General features: G+C 35.1%; 1 protein-coding gene and 1 long non-coding RNA gene across 2 annotated transcripts; one reads left to right on the forward strand and one right to left on the reverse strand.

Moving 5' to 3' along the window:
- Position 1: 1 nt before the first annotated feature.
- On the reverse strand, positions 2–11,377 carry LOC127565760 (uncharacterized). The gene is made up of 3 exons (XR_007955119.1): positions 11,157–11,377; positions 10,855–10,938; positions 2–118 (listed from the first exon to the last, which is right to left on the reverse strand). It is a non-coding gene; the product is annotated as an uncharacterized LOC127565760 (long non-coding RNA).
- Positions 566–1,594, forward strand: LOC117572566 (uncharacterized). Its single transcript, XM_034255446.2, has 2 exons — positions 566–1,162; positions 1,221–1,594. Exons 1-2 carry the CDS (start codon positions 628–630, stop codon positions 1,388–1,390), a joined length of 705 nt encoding a protein of 234 aa, XP_034111337.1. The 5' UTR covers positions 566–627; the 3' UTR covers positions 1,391–1,594.
- Positions 11,378–17,149: the final 5,772 nt, after the last annotated feature.

Below are 17,149 nucleotides of genomic sequence, written 5' to 3' on the forward strand. Positions count from 1 at the left end.
TATTTCCCCTTTTTTTTTTGACCGATCTTATGTACAACTTCTTTTTTGGCGGCTTCTACCGAATTACACGAATTTCAGTTTACGATACGTGGAGCTGATTGAGATATTATTGCAGGCACTGTAAAGAGAAGAGATTAAAGAAATGTTAGAGATTGCTGCATAAATAACATGTAAAGCCCAATGTTTTCTTAAAATACAAAATTGTTGGTGTTCCTTTTCAGATCTGATTATTAGAATTTTATTTAGTTTTTCACTTAGTATTTTATTTTTTCCGTGAAATATAAACTAAAAAAAAACAGATTATAAAAGAAAAGTATTTTTATTTAACTTTAATAATTCTAATAAAATACTAAAATAATAAAATATATAATAATGATTTACATAGTACCATATACTAAACTATGAAATTTCACCATGGAAACTAAAAGGTAACTCATAACATAATAACCAAAAGACAATACTAATAAAATACTAATAAAGTTAAAAATCATACTAACATATTTTAAATAATATCAGAAATTATATACTAAACTATGAAATTTCACCATGGAAACCAAAAGAACTTCTTTACGTGCTTCACTTGTTTGATCGATATCGCAAGAAATTCACAATTCGTAAACTAGTAAAATGAGTAAATTGGATGATTTATTGGGCAAAAAGAAGACTGTAGTGCCCGTCTTGGATCTGAGTCGCAGCAACATCCAGTCGACGGAGGAGTTTAAGCGACTGATGGAAAAGGTGCCCGACTATAAGATGCGACCCATCAAAGTGCGAGCAGAGGAAATAAAAATTCGAGAAAAGGACTACGCCTTTAAAATGCCCAAGAAAGAAATGCGCAAACTGCTGAAGAGCAATGGTGAGCGAGAGTTGCTCTACACTTATGCAGATCCTGTGCCCGGCGAGATGAAGGATGTGGTCCTAATGGAGCTGTGCGCTGTGCCCATTGACTGGAAGATGCTGACCACACTGCGACCCAAGTCCAAACAGGAGGAGGAATACTTTAGTCGCATGGTCGAGATGGGCAAACTGGAGCTTAAAACCGAGGCCAAGGATCGAAGGGAGTTTGCATTGAACAATTGCATTAAGAAGATCAAAAACAAGTCGGGCATCGTCGAAACGCGACTCGTGACTTGCGAATCCTGCGGCGAGGAAATGTGTTGGGGTATACCACAAAATAAAAGGTCAACATCATTCTTTTAATTATTGTTAATTAATTGCAGGAAAATCGTGTGGCGACTTCAATTACGATCTGTATATACGTGTCGAGGCCAAAGTGCTGAAGCCAAAGCCGTTGGCGTTGTCATCGAATAAAACCAAGTTAAATGGACGGAAAAAATCAACAATCGGTGGCGCTAAAATCAAAGTGAAGAAATCAACAAATGCTAAATAGTTTTTAAGCTACTAAATCGCAATTAAATCACACATTTTCAAGGGCTTTCTAAATTGTAACCGATTTGCAATAAATGGCTTATAATCAATCATAATGGCGCTGCGCTTAAGGTCAGGAAAACTCCCATGGAAAATGATCTTAATAGCAGTCATGTTTAGATTTCTTGAGTAGCGCCTTATATTTGACGAGTTTAACAATTTGTCATAATCACTTTTGTTACATAAATGTTAATTGTGTTTGTCAGTCGTGACTTGAAAATTACAACCTTGCTGTAAAATAAACAACCAAATCTCTCATTTATTATTACGAGCCTTGTATTTAAAACACATATTATTACACTGGGAATTCTCGTTGCATCGACTTGTTTAAACAAATATATTGAAAACACAAAACTATTTCAAATATTATGTTTTACTGCCAATTTAATTGACACGTAAAAAGGAAACAAAAACACGATTCAAATATTCCAAATATGCAAATGCAAAACAGTAGAAATTTTTCAGATATTTTCTATGGTCATTAAAAGGCAAAACACACAGCTTTTGCCGGCTCGAAAACAAGAAATCAATAACATGTTGTTGAGCATCGACGTTTGAATGCTCTTTTGCAGTGTTCGGCGATTAAAAATTGTTGAAAGTTTTGCAAAGACATGCGAAAAAAATGTTGTAAATTGATATGCAGAAATTATAAGAGATTTGCGTTGTTTATATTAAGCCTAACATTTTATTATTTTAACTTTCGACAGCTTAACTAAAGTGCGAAATTTGTATTTATTTAACAAACTTGTTTTGTTTGTAGTTACTAATCAATAAGCTACTACTTCTTGATTTAAATTCATACTTATATATTTCTTTATATAATCCAAAATTTTCTCTATGTAAACCACAAAATGTGGCAAAATATTTGGTGTATTTCACTGTCCTACATTTTGACAATTTCAACTAGAAAAGTGACCGACATCAAGCAGTTGGCTCGCTCCATTTTCAGGGTATTTGAAAATGTCCAAAATGAAATGGGTAAAATATTTAAATGGCCACTAAACAACGGAGGCAAATAGCCATTAAGGTAAAATAAACAAGCCATGTCGAGTCAAGTTGTGGCTGCCACATCGTCGACTGCAGCGGTGGCGACGACTGCGTTGGCGACAAACATTCCCAGTGGCAAAGGCACCTTAGCTTGCCTTCTGCTTGCCTTCTCTCTTACATTAACTTATGCTACCTTACATTTACAGCCCACATGGGACGCCAGCGCGACGCTTGTGCAACAATTTCAGAGCTCTCTTTCTCTCTCTCTCTCTCGCACTCTCTGTCTTTCTCTGTCTGGCAAAAAGAATTCAATGATCGTGGCACAGCGCATGCACAGCTTTTGATTACTAATGAGTTGACTTGGAGTTGAGTTTTGTTCGCTTTGGTTTGGTTTCAGTTTCGACTTCGACCGATAGCTCTGATTTATGTAGTTTATTTATGGAAATATCTATGCGCGCTGAAATTGAAAATTTACTTTGAATAACAAATTGATAGCCAGACAATACACTGCACCACATGGGTTGGACTTGGTGGAATTTCAATTTGTTCTGTGACAAGAAACCGGATAACTAGATGACATTAAAATATAATCCATAACACAATCCATAGCAGAAGAAAAATGCAAAATTAAAGAAGATATAAAGAATATTATATTTCTGTAACAAATCATATTTGGAAGAAAACAAAATGTTTATTATATTTCTGAATTAAATCATATTTGGAATAATACAAAATGTTTATTTTCTTATTGAGTGATTTTTACATTTAGTACAACGACTTTAAAGTAGTCTGCAGTTAGTGTGAAGGCAATAAAAATGAAATTTCAACCTAGAGCGCATAAAACTGTGAAAGACTTTCATCAAATCTACACGTCAACACTTCGGCCTAAGCTACTTTCAGATCAGATTGGGACGTGCCAGCGATTACGTAGGCACATGTCTCACTTACAACCAGACGAAAAGAAAATGAAAATAGTGGAGTGAAAAACGAAAATAAACAACAATAAGAAATGATAATAATAAAAGCACGAGCACGGTGGATGAGACGGAATTTGGTATTCGGAAATCTTATGAAATCGCCGCGAGTTGTCATAGTGTTTCAATATTTAAAGATGCAAGATAAACAAGCTCGAGATAAGCACAAGTGAGAGTGATGAAATAGGAAATAGGAAAGAAAGTTGTGCTTATTGTTATGTGTATGCGTCTTTTGTGTGCTGTGTTGGAAGTGTTGTTATATGCCACGCCCCACTGCGCTTCAGTTAGAATTTCCAATGTGTTGGCTAGACACTAAAAACAAAAGACTTAGGCAACGAACTGACAACGAGGCATACTGCATTCCAAACAACACACAGTCACAAGGTTGCACCTTGCTGCGGTCAACACTGTCAGCCGATACGCTGAGAAGTTGTTGCGCTTCACGTATCTTGCAGATGCACAGACTCAAACAGCTCAAACTCGATGTTTTACCCGTTGTCGTTGTACTTGCACTTGCTGCAATTTATGTGCCTCCTGCTCGCTTCCTCTCGCCACCGTCGCCACCTGCTGCGCTCAGCGTTTAATTACGAGTTGGACTATGCAAAAAAGCAGTGTTTGACTATTAAGAACAAGGCTAACTTGACACAAACTAGCCAACTCAATAGACAGTCAACGGCAGCTGGAGAACTTGCCCCCATCATCTGGCCATGATAACAGCGCACAGAGGGGGAAACAATAATAGCTACACAACATAACTCAAGTTGAGGAAATGCACTTAACAAATTAAAAGTTTCAAATCTTAAATTGAATAAATAGCTATATAAAATATCTTTGATCATATCGCATAAATGCGCATAACAAATTTAAAGTTTCCAATTGTAATGCAAACACTTGAAGCATTGATAATCAAGTGTCACAGAGATCAATAACATAATCTCTATATCAATTAAACATTTAAGGTTTCTAGTTTTAATTGTAATATATAGCTATATAACATACTTGTATAACACATCAAAAATTTGAAGTTTTAAAATTTAATGCAAGCACTTGAAGCATTAATAATCAAGAAGTAAACAATATACGTAATTCGTATATCTGTATTTTTATGCCAATACTTAAAGCATTGAAGCAAGTGTCACAGAGATAGCTTTATAGCATATCTAAATTTAAGTCGAATAAATACATTTTGCAAATGAAAAGTTTTAAATTTTGATGCCAACACTTGAGACATCGCTAATCAAATGTCAATGCGCTTATCAAATTAAATAATTATGTTTTAATTTATGTTAAAGAGTGTGAGAAATCTTTTGGGTTTATCGTTTTAATTTAAAATTCAGTCGTAGCCTTTAGCAATGTATGCAAACAGACCTTTTATGCTTATTAAATTAATTTCAAATTCAGTCAAAGTTTGTCGGCATTTTAGGTAAACAAATCTTTTGTCGATCACTTCCCTTTTGCAGCATCTGCAACTTTCGCCAAATCGATGAAGTCAACAACAATTTTCCAAACAACAAATGAACAGACAAGTTGAAGAGCTGCTGTCGGATAACAACAATAACAAAAAAACACAGCATAGAAAGAAGATGCAACGAATAAGTGCTGCGGCTGCTGCTGTTATTATCAAATGCTCATCATTAACATTTCGCTATAACACCAAAAGCAAAAGCAAAAGCAACGAACAGATCTCGGCGTGACGATCAAATTGCAGCACATGTGAACACGTGTGACGAAGACCAACAACTGAGCGCGCTGAGCTTGTGTTGTTGTTGTGAAAATGAAATTAAACTAAAGACTCAAGAGTGAAGATTCAACGTTTGTTTGGCAGACAATGCATAGACATGCATTCGAGGGCCTAAATTGCCGTCAGATACATTTGCAAATGAGTCGAAGACATAACAAAACAATAACAACAATACTACATACTACGAACCATGCAAATTGAGATCCAACGAGTCTGCGGCCCCTATTGAGCCATTGCCCTCTCCTCTCCTCTCCCCGACTCCTCTCTCCCTCCCTACCTGTGCTCTTGCCACTTATTGACAGTGAAAGTAAAAGTTAAAGTTATTTTCTTTTGGGCTGTCGAACTGAGCTCTCATAACAAGTGGGGGGCAAAAAACTAGAGTCTAAGGCTCTAATGAAATTTACATCTCTTGCCATCATTGGCGTTTTCTTATCTTTTTCTCATCCATTTTCTCGTTTTTTGTTCGTTTTTTTTTTTTTTGTTTTTGCTATGTGCGCAACTATTTCAAGGCAGTGTTAACTCAACCAATTGATTTCAATTGGCATATTTTATGCATAATGCATAAACAACAGACAAGCAAGCGATCAGATAAGCTGCAAAATATTTATGGTATGCGAACAATTTGATGTCTGCTAAATATTCTGAATATTTCAGAATAAAACTCATTTCGAGTTACTTGCCTGTTCGATATTTTAATTAAAATATGAGTTTGTATACCCGCTACTCGTATATTTTGAATATAGTACTATACCAATATACCAAATATAAGCTTTGGTAAAAATTTGTACTATATTTCATACCTATTGTAAGTATATCAATATACCAAATATAGCCAGCCTTTCGTATACATTTAAAGATATGTTGAATATAGTACATTAACCATATACCAAATACAGCCTTTGGTATATTTTGTAGTACTTTTACAGTATTGATTTAGTATATTTTAAAATGAATACTGCACTGTTCTGCTTTTATTCACAATGGTTAGCGGGTATCTCACAGTCGAGCACACTCGACTCGTAAAAATAAATATCTATAAACTACAATTCTCATTGTTAAGTTTAGTATTCACAATTAAATAAGCTTTAATACTCAAGCGACAGCAATTAAAATAAACAAGTTGCTGACGCTGCAATAAAGGGTATCTGGCAGTGGCATTTTTGTTTGTTATTGCCCCCAAGAGGCGTCGTTCTATTAACCCACTAGTTGTAGCTGGAGCTGCCGCTGCTGCTGCTGTTGCTGTTGCTGCTGTTGCAGTTGTTGTTGTTGTTGTTGTCTCACAATTCGCCACACCTAAGCAGCACCGCCTTCTCTCCATGGGCAACTTGGACCCGGACTCGATCGTGACTTCATTTGGCCGCGTTGCGCACGTAGTTGCCGCATTTCTGGAATCTCTCGATGCTGTCTTCTTAATATTGTTGGTTGGTTGTTTCTGTTGCTGTTTTTGAGTAGAGTGAAGCCGTCATAAATTAGGTGTAGATGGCATCTCAAAGTGCCGTCCCGACTCCTATGCAATTTAATGGCGACACAAAGCCGCCTCACAAAAAACAACAAGATCTGGGTGGGTGTGCCGCTGCCTTAGTATCTCCTCTTTGCCTCTTCCCTCCTCCCTCTACAGTACTCTATTGTGTCCTCAGGCTAAGGCTAAATCAGCGTTAACTTGGCAAACAACAAATAACACGGCTTGAATTAGCTGTCGCATATAAATTGCTTAGGAAAACGTTACACTTCCCATGGCTAAGCAGCAAGATTTGATGCCAAACCAATTAACAACATGCGAGTGGCGTTAAGAATTTAGTTCTAGAAAATTTCATGAATATTTATACCCGGCATACAAAGGGTAAATAGGTATTACAGCTCAGTGATAACTGATAATGTAATGTAGCAAAATCTAAATGGCAAATCTCTAAACTTCAGAACAATAATCGTACAAATATGTTTTAGAAATTGCTCAACTCAAAGTCAAACACACCCAACATTAGCGTTCTTAGTAGTTAACCTTTTCAAATACTTGCTAAAAGCTCACTTTACACACGTACAGTGCACACATATACATAGCTTTGAAAGCTCTCAACTAAGCAGCAGGCAAGAACGCACTAATACCAATACATAATCGCATACTTACACCTACACATGGAAAAACCCAAATTACAACTTCAGTTTAATAGAAGTTGTTTTTTTTTTATTAACGAATGCGGAACCTTGTTCACTTGAACCACACTTAAATATGGCAAACAGTAGCAAAGTTTTAAAAAATAGAAAAAACAAAAATTGGACAAATGTTCAAAGCAATTGTAAATTGGAATAAATGTATATCACATAAATCCAAGCGGAGAACAATCCAAATAAGAAAAGAATTATTGAATGACTGCGTCAGTGGCAAAGGAATGCGACCTTGAGCTGTCGTCGTCGATGTCGTTGTTGTTGTTGTTGTTGCTGTCGGTGTCTGTTGAGATGTCGTGACTGGCGCGATTCCAAGCCCCATTCGCAATCCCCAATCCCGGCCCAAGTTGCCGGTGAATAATAAAACAAGTACAAACAAATGGTTTAAGGGTACTCGCAATAAATACTAAATCTAAAGAGAGAGAGACAGAGTGGGAGAGAGAGAGAAGCAAGCACTCTGAAATCGAGGCGATCGAGAAAAATAGCTCAAGTCTCTCAATATAATAAAACACGTTTGACGAATGCTTTGAAGATGAAGATGAAGATTGAATATCTGTCAGATACGTGTACTCGCCACAACAGCAATAGCAGCGAATGTGGCAACAAAACCGCAATAACAACAAAGACAACAACAACGACAACGTTCACTTTTATTTTCAGCATTGCAACCACAAGAAGAAGAAGAAGAAGTCGAAACACAACAACAACAACGAGGCAAATGGCACAACGAGCCAAATAACAAAGATCAAACGCTGCACTCGGCAGTTGCTGCTGCAGTTCAAAGGAGAACAAAGCACTAGCAACAACTGAAACAACAACTAAAACAGCTCTAACAATAAAAGAAGACAACAACAATGTAGACATACAAAATTTGTTGTACTTATATGAACTCTGTACGCTATTAGTTAGTACGTTCTAAGCAAGAAGAATTTAATTTGATATAAGTATCTTAAAAAAAAGAATAATTTTTGTAACTAAGAACCTTTATTATCAAATTATCTACAGTAACCTAAAAGGTAAAAGTATAAAAAGAAAAATTTCTTAAGTGGTCGAATAATTGTCTAGAGGTTATACTGTCTCCCAGCTATAAAAGATTTAATGTAATAGTAAATGTAAAAATGAACAATACACTATATGATAAACAAATATACTTCATAATGTGCTCATTAGAATAATAAAAAATCTACTACAATTGATATAATCAAAAACAAGCCAACTCATTATTAGATTACTGTTTGTACAATTTTAGATTGTCTGGCTTTCAATTAATTTCATAGCAGGTTGCAAACCTTTATTCTTTTAGTTAATATCTCGTGTATATATTGTAGAGTATATCTAGCAAATTAGCCATCAAATTGCGCAATGTTTGACTTTTATTTAGTATAGTTGAGAAGTGTTATTAGGAATGACTATATAAAACGAATTCTGTCTGGCATTGACGCCCACTTTCAGTTGCTTGTTAACGAGATCGTTTTGCCTATATAAAAAACAGATTCTCTAATAATAAAATCTACACAAAGCATCTAATTAGTTATCAAAATAAGTGAATTTATGTACAATAATTGCGCAATACTAATGCTAATGACTCATTTCATTTCTAATGAATTGAATTCTTGAGTTTGTTTGTTATTGAAGAATTTAAATAAAGATTACATTGATTTCTGATAATATTGAAAAGCTTTTCACTAAACCATAAATTATGACAGATAATCAATTGACTGTCGCTAAGCTGTCGAACAATTTGATTCGGGTAGAAACTTTGGCAATATGTCAACTTTGATGTGATAATGTTATTAATAATTGTCAGTCTCTAATTTAGTATTTATTTATTCTTTTATGTTTGCCCAGTTTGCAGTTAGCAGCCTTAGATAAGAAACCAAAACAAGTCAATGAACTAATGCAAACAGGTTGAAATTTATTTATGCAGTCGGAGACCCAATTACATATAGTTAAGAAACTTTAAGAACTATTGGTTAAAAACCAAAAAACTAGACTAAGATTGTTATTTGTGGCTTGATTGGAACAAATCGTTGGCTTGTGTAATGCTTGCTATGAAAAATTTAGCACAATTCGAATTAGGAACCAGTTTTGCACAAAACTCTGTCTAAGCAATTTCAATCGAGTGAGATTTGAAAAACATTTGTGAGTCAAAAACCCGTTTTAGGTATCTGCTGCTTGTTTAGCATTTGTAATATGCGAAATTCCCTGTAGAGAGTTCATATGTTAATAATTTCTTTATTGTTGTTGTTAATTAATCAATTCTCCGAAATTTCTACGCATGCTCCTCTGTTCCCCAGTTAAACGGGTTCAAAAGAATTTCTATAGAAATTTCAATAAGATTTCGGCATCGTAAATAAATAGATGGTAGAAAATTGGATCTTTATGTTATGGAATGGTTAACACAATTATATGCCGAGTTAGCGAACAATTAAAGTAAAGTCATTAATTTCAGCAGATAAACAAGCGCTAAAACAAAAGACTTAGGCAACAAACTCGACGCGTAATTACATCTACGTGCTGCGCATTTTGTTGTGAGCATTAGCAATTTATAAAACAAAAAAAAAACATTGAGATGGAGAGAGAGAGAGGGAGAGCAATCATACGCCACGGTGGGCATCGCTCAATAAGCCAGCGGAAATGTGGCTTCATGTGGGCAGCTTACGGGCAGAACTTAAAGAGGCGAAACAAAAGACTTAGGCAACGAACGCGCTAAGCCAAATTTCATAATTAGCAAGTGAACGAGAGAAAACTTCACTTCTTTTATCTTTCTTTCTGTTTCTGTGTTTTTTGTTTTTTGTTGAGTTGTGCTCAAGTTATCCGTGCATTTAATTAGCCATTTTCACACATTTCACTTTCAACAAGCTGCCAAATTGTCCGAAATATCTAAGCACAATCGCCGATTTCTTCAATGAAACGCAAAAAAGCCATTAACGGTCAAGCGCAAGCGCAAGCGTAGGTTGAGGTTGACAAGCCTCACTTGACTTCAGTCTCAGCCTCTTTTGCTCTCTCGTATCTATATATCTTTATCTTTACATGTTTATCTTGTCGTCTGTCGCATCTGCCGCTTCCTCTGCTCAACTCTTGACTCGGCCGCAGCCAGCGGCGACAACGTCAACGACATCAACAACAACAACAACAGCGGCGACTCACTTTCAAGTGGCCAAGGCAATTTCTAATTTTTTTCTTCTTCTGTTTACTATTTTGTTTTTTTTTTTGCGCCAGCTAATTGAAAATTTCCCATTGCATTGAACTTGAAAGCGCGCTGCCCAATTTTCCACATCGACCATAAATCGAGCCTGGCAATGGGCAAAACTCAGGTTTCCACTCGAATTTCAATTTATTGCCATGACTCGCCCACTAATGGTTTTTTGCTCTCAGTCCCAACTTTCTGCACATCTCATTTGATTAATGCCACAATTTTTTCGATATTGGACATTTGGCAAAACACACAAAAATAAAAAACCCTCATATCATGCAGTAAATATCATGAGTATAAATAGAAAAAACAAAAACACTTAAAGTACGAGCACCTTGATGAGCAGTGCCTAATGATGAGCTCACTTTTGATTTGATTTGCTTACTGACTCCATTCGCTTGCTGCTTCGCCTCAAGCCTCATCAACAATTAGTAATTTTGCCCACATACCTGCGGGTTAAAAAAAAGAGAAGAGACAAAATTATTAGTTGAATTTTAAGTATCAATGAATATATTGTATAAATATTACACAAGAAAATGGCCTTAAAAATTAATGGCATAAAACTATATTAAAAGCAGAGTTTACTCAATATCTAAATGCTTTTTCCATTTATGATTATTGTCTGTATCTCAGCTCTTTTAGCGTTAGATCAATATTCATAACTCACACTCGCATTTTCCTCTCGAATCTGTCTTTAAATCTCAAATCCAATTACACTCTCCAGTGTAAGTTTCGGTGGCTTGTGAAAGTTTTCCCAGACGTTGAAATCTTTAAAATGTCAAATCTTTTGGCATCTTAAGGGGTCTACAAAATTCTAAAAACAATGGCATTACTCTTTAGTCGTCTTTTTTGTTTTTTTGCACACACATAAACCTGATTAGCAAAACGTTGCGAGCCTCAAAACTTTTACTTTTTTTTATTATTATTTAAAGTGAATGCTGACCAAAAGCTCTTCGCTTTTATGTTGGCACAAAAGGCGGGCAATAGATTGTGAATACTATTTATGCATATGGGTATTAACGTCAAGTTTCCCCTTGCACTACGATCATAAACAGAGGCAACGACCCAAACTGTGGCTGACGTTCAGCCAATTGCAACGAATGCAATGCAAATGGGCCATAATCGGCATTAACGTCTCTCGTGTAAACGATATTGCAGGTTATTAACCAGTTAATAAACTAAATCCCCATTAAACCAAATCAATGATTTGCAAAGCGTATCCTAAGCTGAGGTGTAATTTGCAGATATCCTGTAAAGCAGGAAAACAACTAGAGATAATATTCATTGCCTTACGACTTCAGCTAATTAATTTAAATCTAGCTCAGATAATTATATACAGATTGTTAACAAGAGTTTTTATTCAACATTGCTTAAAAGATCGTCATCTGAATAGTGCCAACTTTATTGTTACAATTTTCACGCTCAACTTTTTTATTGTGATTTTCTTTCACTTTGTAAAAATAAATAAAAAAAAAGAAATATATGTAATTCAAGCAATTGTTAATGCGCCACAAAAATGCTGTCTGCGGTAGAAAACAAGTTTTCTGATTGCCTTAAGAAATTGACCAGCTATTTACAATATGCCTTAGATTGATCTAACAGCTGCTGCTACTGCTCTGATTCCAATTGAATTTCTGTTTTGAAATCGAAAGTTTTTGGCTCCATAGAATGTGCCAATCTTTGCCAGCAGCCATACAAATTTACCAATCATTTCGAGGCGTGTCGCACTTGCTGTTGTTACTTCAACTGTTGTTGTGGCTTATTGTTCAGTCGCTTTAATTATATTATTTCCATAGAAAATCAATCAAAATCTTTGGATACGCTCAGTACTCGAGACAGTCGACAGTCGACACTCGGTAACGTTTCATTAAAAAATGCCAAAAATTGCGCATACGCCGCGTGGCATGCGATTTATATGATTGGGAAATGTTTTAGTTGTACTAGGAAATTATTAAACTAAATCAAAACTTAATAAGCAGTTGAATAAGTTTTCTGTTTGTATCGAATTATAGTTTTCTTAAAAAGGCTTGACTCAATATTATTTCGATTTTCAATTCATATTTTGCGCCCAGTTTGACTTATCACGCACTTGGCTAACGCATGTCGACCCACATTTGAGTTTCTATCTGAGTTTCGCCTTGAGATTTATTCACATTTTGCCAACTGAACCAAATGACCCAAAAATAAATTAAAAACTGAAACGAAAATAAAATAGCATGAGACTAAAGAGAAATATTGTAAACGAGAGTTCACACCTAAAAGGCTTTGCTGCGCTGCGCTGCAAAAGTTAACTGATTTTTGAAAATGATTTATTTGGGGCGAGCAAAGCGAGCGCTGACCGTACAGGTGAGACCCCAAATTACAAAAACAAAAAGAAACAAAATACAGAAACCCAACCCACAACAGAGCACAATTTGTGCCAAATTCAATACAAATCGCATTAAGGAAAATGTTGCAAGCCAACAATGAAAACAAGAGCATTTGCATGCCACAGTTTATTTGCGACTTGTAAATGTTTAAATAAATGCTAAAAAGTAAGCGAAAATTGTCGTTCAGCTTTAGGAAACTTATTTTGTTTAGCATAATGGGTGTGACATTATTTTAAACACTATTTTAATATGTGTTTATCACACCGAAATATTCCCAACAAATTCCATAGCTCTGGCTTTAAAATACATAGAGATCTAGCTATTTTTACAAAATTAACTTTTTTTTTGTTGAGTTTATGTAGAAATAGCAGGCGTAAGACTATTTTCATAAGCGTTCATCACTCAAAAATACTCCCCCCAAATTTCACTCCTTAGCTATTGAATTTATTCAGCACTCGCAATTTTTGCAAACGGACAGACGGAAAGCAGGATTTGGTTGATGTTTGTGTGATAACAGTCATTGCCAATAAATTAACTTCTCTACTAATCAATTAGTGGAATCTTAAATGCGTTCGATTAGATAGAATGGGAATACGTTGATCGTATATAATACCAAATCGGGAATTAGTTAATTCATGATGTGCGTGGCATACAAATGAAGTGGAGGAAACCACTTTTGAGTCGTATTTGATTTTCGTTTTCAATCGCTTAGAATACGCTGAGCAAGTTGAACGGTCTAACAACTTTCAATGCAAATGGAGCTGACTGAAGACTGGTTACCGTTACTCAGTTAAGGCAACTACGCTGAAGTGGTGGTGCTGGTGGAGTGGGAGGGGAGGGGAGGGAGCCTTGCTCTAGGTAGGTGACATATCATTCAGTTGACGGAGTAATGGAAAAAATGTGGTTAATGTGCGGTGTCGGTTAAGGTAACTTATGCACTTGTGCATTTTCCTAATTAAGTCAAAGGTGTATTGGCTGCAAAACAATTTTGTTGCAATATGTTGTTTCCATTTGTTTATGCATTTATGTTGAGCAAGTGAATGGCAACATGCTGTTATGTTACCTTGAAATAGCTTGAAGCTTAAGAAAATTATTAAAGGGAAAAACTACGATCTTTAATTAATAAAGACTTTCAAGAATTTTTGTAATTATCATTCTGTATTGTTCAATTAAAAATTAGAAGAATTTCATTGTGAATTTTTGTGTTTATCATAATAAAAATAAAGATTTTGAAAGCAAATGTTGTATTAAAAACTAATAAAAGTAATTTCGAAATAAATATAATCGATTTTTAATGTTCACAAATATGTATATAATTTTAGTCGCAATTTTTTGTATTTTAAAATTAGTATCTTTGGAATAACAGAGTTTATGTCAACGGATCGTGTCAGTTAATAATGTACTATTAGTATTCAGCTTGCAGACATTTTAGCAGCTTGCTCTAATCGAAGGAAAAGCGTGGCTTGTGAGTGACAGTGAGTGTATTTGAATAGCATTCGAGGAAAATACTCAAGAAAACGCAACGTGCTCCAACTGCCGGCTCTGACCATTTCCAATTACACTTCCATTGCCATCAACATCAGCAACAGCAGCAACAGCAGCAGCAACCACGAACCCGTCAAGAGGTAGTTTGTTTTGGCCAAGTTGAGGCTGTATGCGGACCTAGCCAAAATGCTGATGAACTTGTTTGCAGCGCCTACAGCGACCAACACGAAAAGTGAATGGGCAGTCAGAGCCGAAGGGGGAACACATTTTGGTGGAGGGGGGTTTGTCGCTTTAACAATTTGGTTAAAGTTTAATAAACTTTATGAAATGCAGTCGAGCCATGGCAACGACGACTTCATGCCAACGACTTCAATTTTAGTGACAATGACGTCGACAACGATGCAAAAAAAGCGAAGCAGGCGGAAAGCTGGAGGAAGGACGAAGCGGAGTGCAAACTTGATAGCTGCTTTAAGGAAATTTCATGGCATTTTCAATGAAGCAGGAAGCCCATCGAACGCATTAGAAAGTTTAAGCGTAAAATTAACAAAAACCAACTTCAATCACAAATGCATTACGATACAAGTCCAGTTTTCGGAATATTGTAATTTGAATTTTACTAATAACATAAATACTACAAATACTGTAAAGTGAAAAAATAGGATACGATTTACGATGGATTGGCAAAGGTAATACATTTTTTGGAGTAGTAAATTAATTTATTTGTCATATTATATTATACAAATATTTCATAATTTACTTATAAGACAATATTTTTTTATTATTAAAACAAAAATAGGTAAATTACACTCATTTTTGTCAATAATCAAATAAAATTTAAAACAAAAATCAAAGATTTTAATTTATTTTACGAAAAAATGGATTTATAGATTGCAGAAATGCATTGAAATAATGGTGTAAAGAAAATTAGACAGAATAAATTCTCAAATTCAATTTACTGAAGTTTTGCTCTGCCTTATTAATTAATATTGATTTTATTTTATATTTTTTTATACATTTTGAATACTTGTATAACTTGGCTGTATTTACTCAAAACACTTTCCAAAATATTCTGTGGCTTTGTGTAGCCACATGATTTTGCAATTCCAGTTCGCAAATATGCAAAAGCTAACAAAAAATGATTAAAAAGTGCATTGCTTGTGGGAGTGTCTTTGTTGCTATCGCGGAACACAGCAAATTGCGCCAAGAAAGTCGGAGCCAACAAATGTACAAGGAGCTCAAGGTGGAGAAAGTGGATAAAGTTGGGTGCGCTGAGGAGGATAATGTATTGGTCATCAGAGTTATCATTATGAACACACATACATGTACATACATATACATATGTGTATGCAAGAAGTTGCACAAAAGCAGAGCAATAATAACATGTTGTTCAGCTTCAATTTGAAATTGTATCTAATGGATACGATGCGATATTCTGATTCGGATTCTGATTAATCGAGGCGCATCCGAGGTGCAATCGAGGTGAGTGTAATTGCCAGCTGCCTCACGGTCTGCAGTCCAGCCTTAGAAGCTAGTAATGAACTGATAAGCGCATAATTAACAGGCCACAGTAGCTCTCTAAAAGAACCAGTCTTGCAGAGTTTGCAATTGGTATTCCACCTGGTAAGAAAAAAAAGAAAAAAAAACGTTTGCTGTCCGTTGAAATATTTTGAAGGCGTGTTTTTTGCTTGTATGCCAGATTTCAATAGATTTTCGTCTTTAATGACTTTTTGGCCATTTGCTATGGCCAAACTAATGGCTTTACCTGGCTTTTGTTCTGCCAGAAGAATTGGCTTTAAACTTTTGTCGTTTTCATCTTTGTATTCTTTGTTGGTAAATGGCAAAATCACCGCTAGACTCGCCACATAATAATGAACTACAGCTAGCCGGGCAAACAATCAGAGAAGACGTATAGCAATATTTTGCTGGGCTCTATGCTAAATCTCAAGACACCTGTTCAATAACCCAAAATGGGTCAACTGAGAACACACGCTAAGCGCGCTTAACAGCCACATTAATTAGCCTCGTTTTCACCAAGCTGGGGAAAAGTCTTTAAATGAAGAACCCACTGATAAATCCTGACTTTGCCAAAAAGTATTCGAGCTTTCTATTGCCTTTTAATAGCTTCGACAAATTTCTGAAATTTTATTATGTTTAATCTTTCCAAAATTAGGAATTCTCCAATTACAAGTGGGAAAAGTGATACGAGTTTTGCAAAGATGATAAAAAAAACATGACAACATTTTCAAATTGATCTTTGAATTGATTTTCAAAGCCATCAGCTTATATTTCAGAATCTTATAAGCTATTAAATTCATAAGCATACAAATGTTTGTTTTACAAGAATTACAATCTTCAAGATTCACTTAACTTTGAAAAATTGAAAAACTTTTGGTATTTTTTAAAGAATTATTATAATAATCCTTCCTTATTATTATTATAATCCTTCCTCGACAATAATACATTTTTTCTAAGAATAGTACGAAATAAAGACTTTCAAGAAACTCTCTAGAAGATTTCCAGAAGCCTTTTTTTGTGTTAAAAAAGGAAGTGTAATTGATTTAATGTTAAAACCAGATCTTATTACGGAACATTAAGTAAGCGATTTGATAATCGATGAAACCTCAAAAATGCCTGGCAAATTGTTAGAACATTTGCAAAAGGAACACAAATAAATCGTAAAATGTAAAAGGTAAATAATTGCACTTCATTCATGATAAATTCACAATTGCCGAAAGGCATTTAACAAAAATACAAAAATTATAAATAAAAAAAATTAAAAAACAAACATGAAACTGGGAAAGAACTC

This window comes from Drosophila albomicans, chromosome 3 (genome assembly GCF_009650485.2).
Source record: "Drosophila albomicans strain 15112-1751.03 chromosome 3, ASM965048v2, whole genome shotgun sequence".
Taxonomy (NCBI): Eukaryota; Metazoa; Arthropoda; class Insecta; order Diptera; family Drosophilidae; genus Drosophila; species Drosophila albomicans.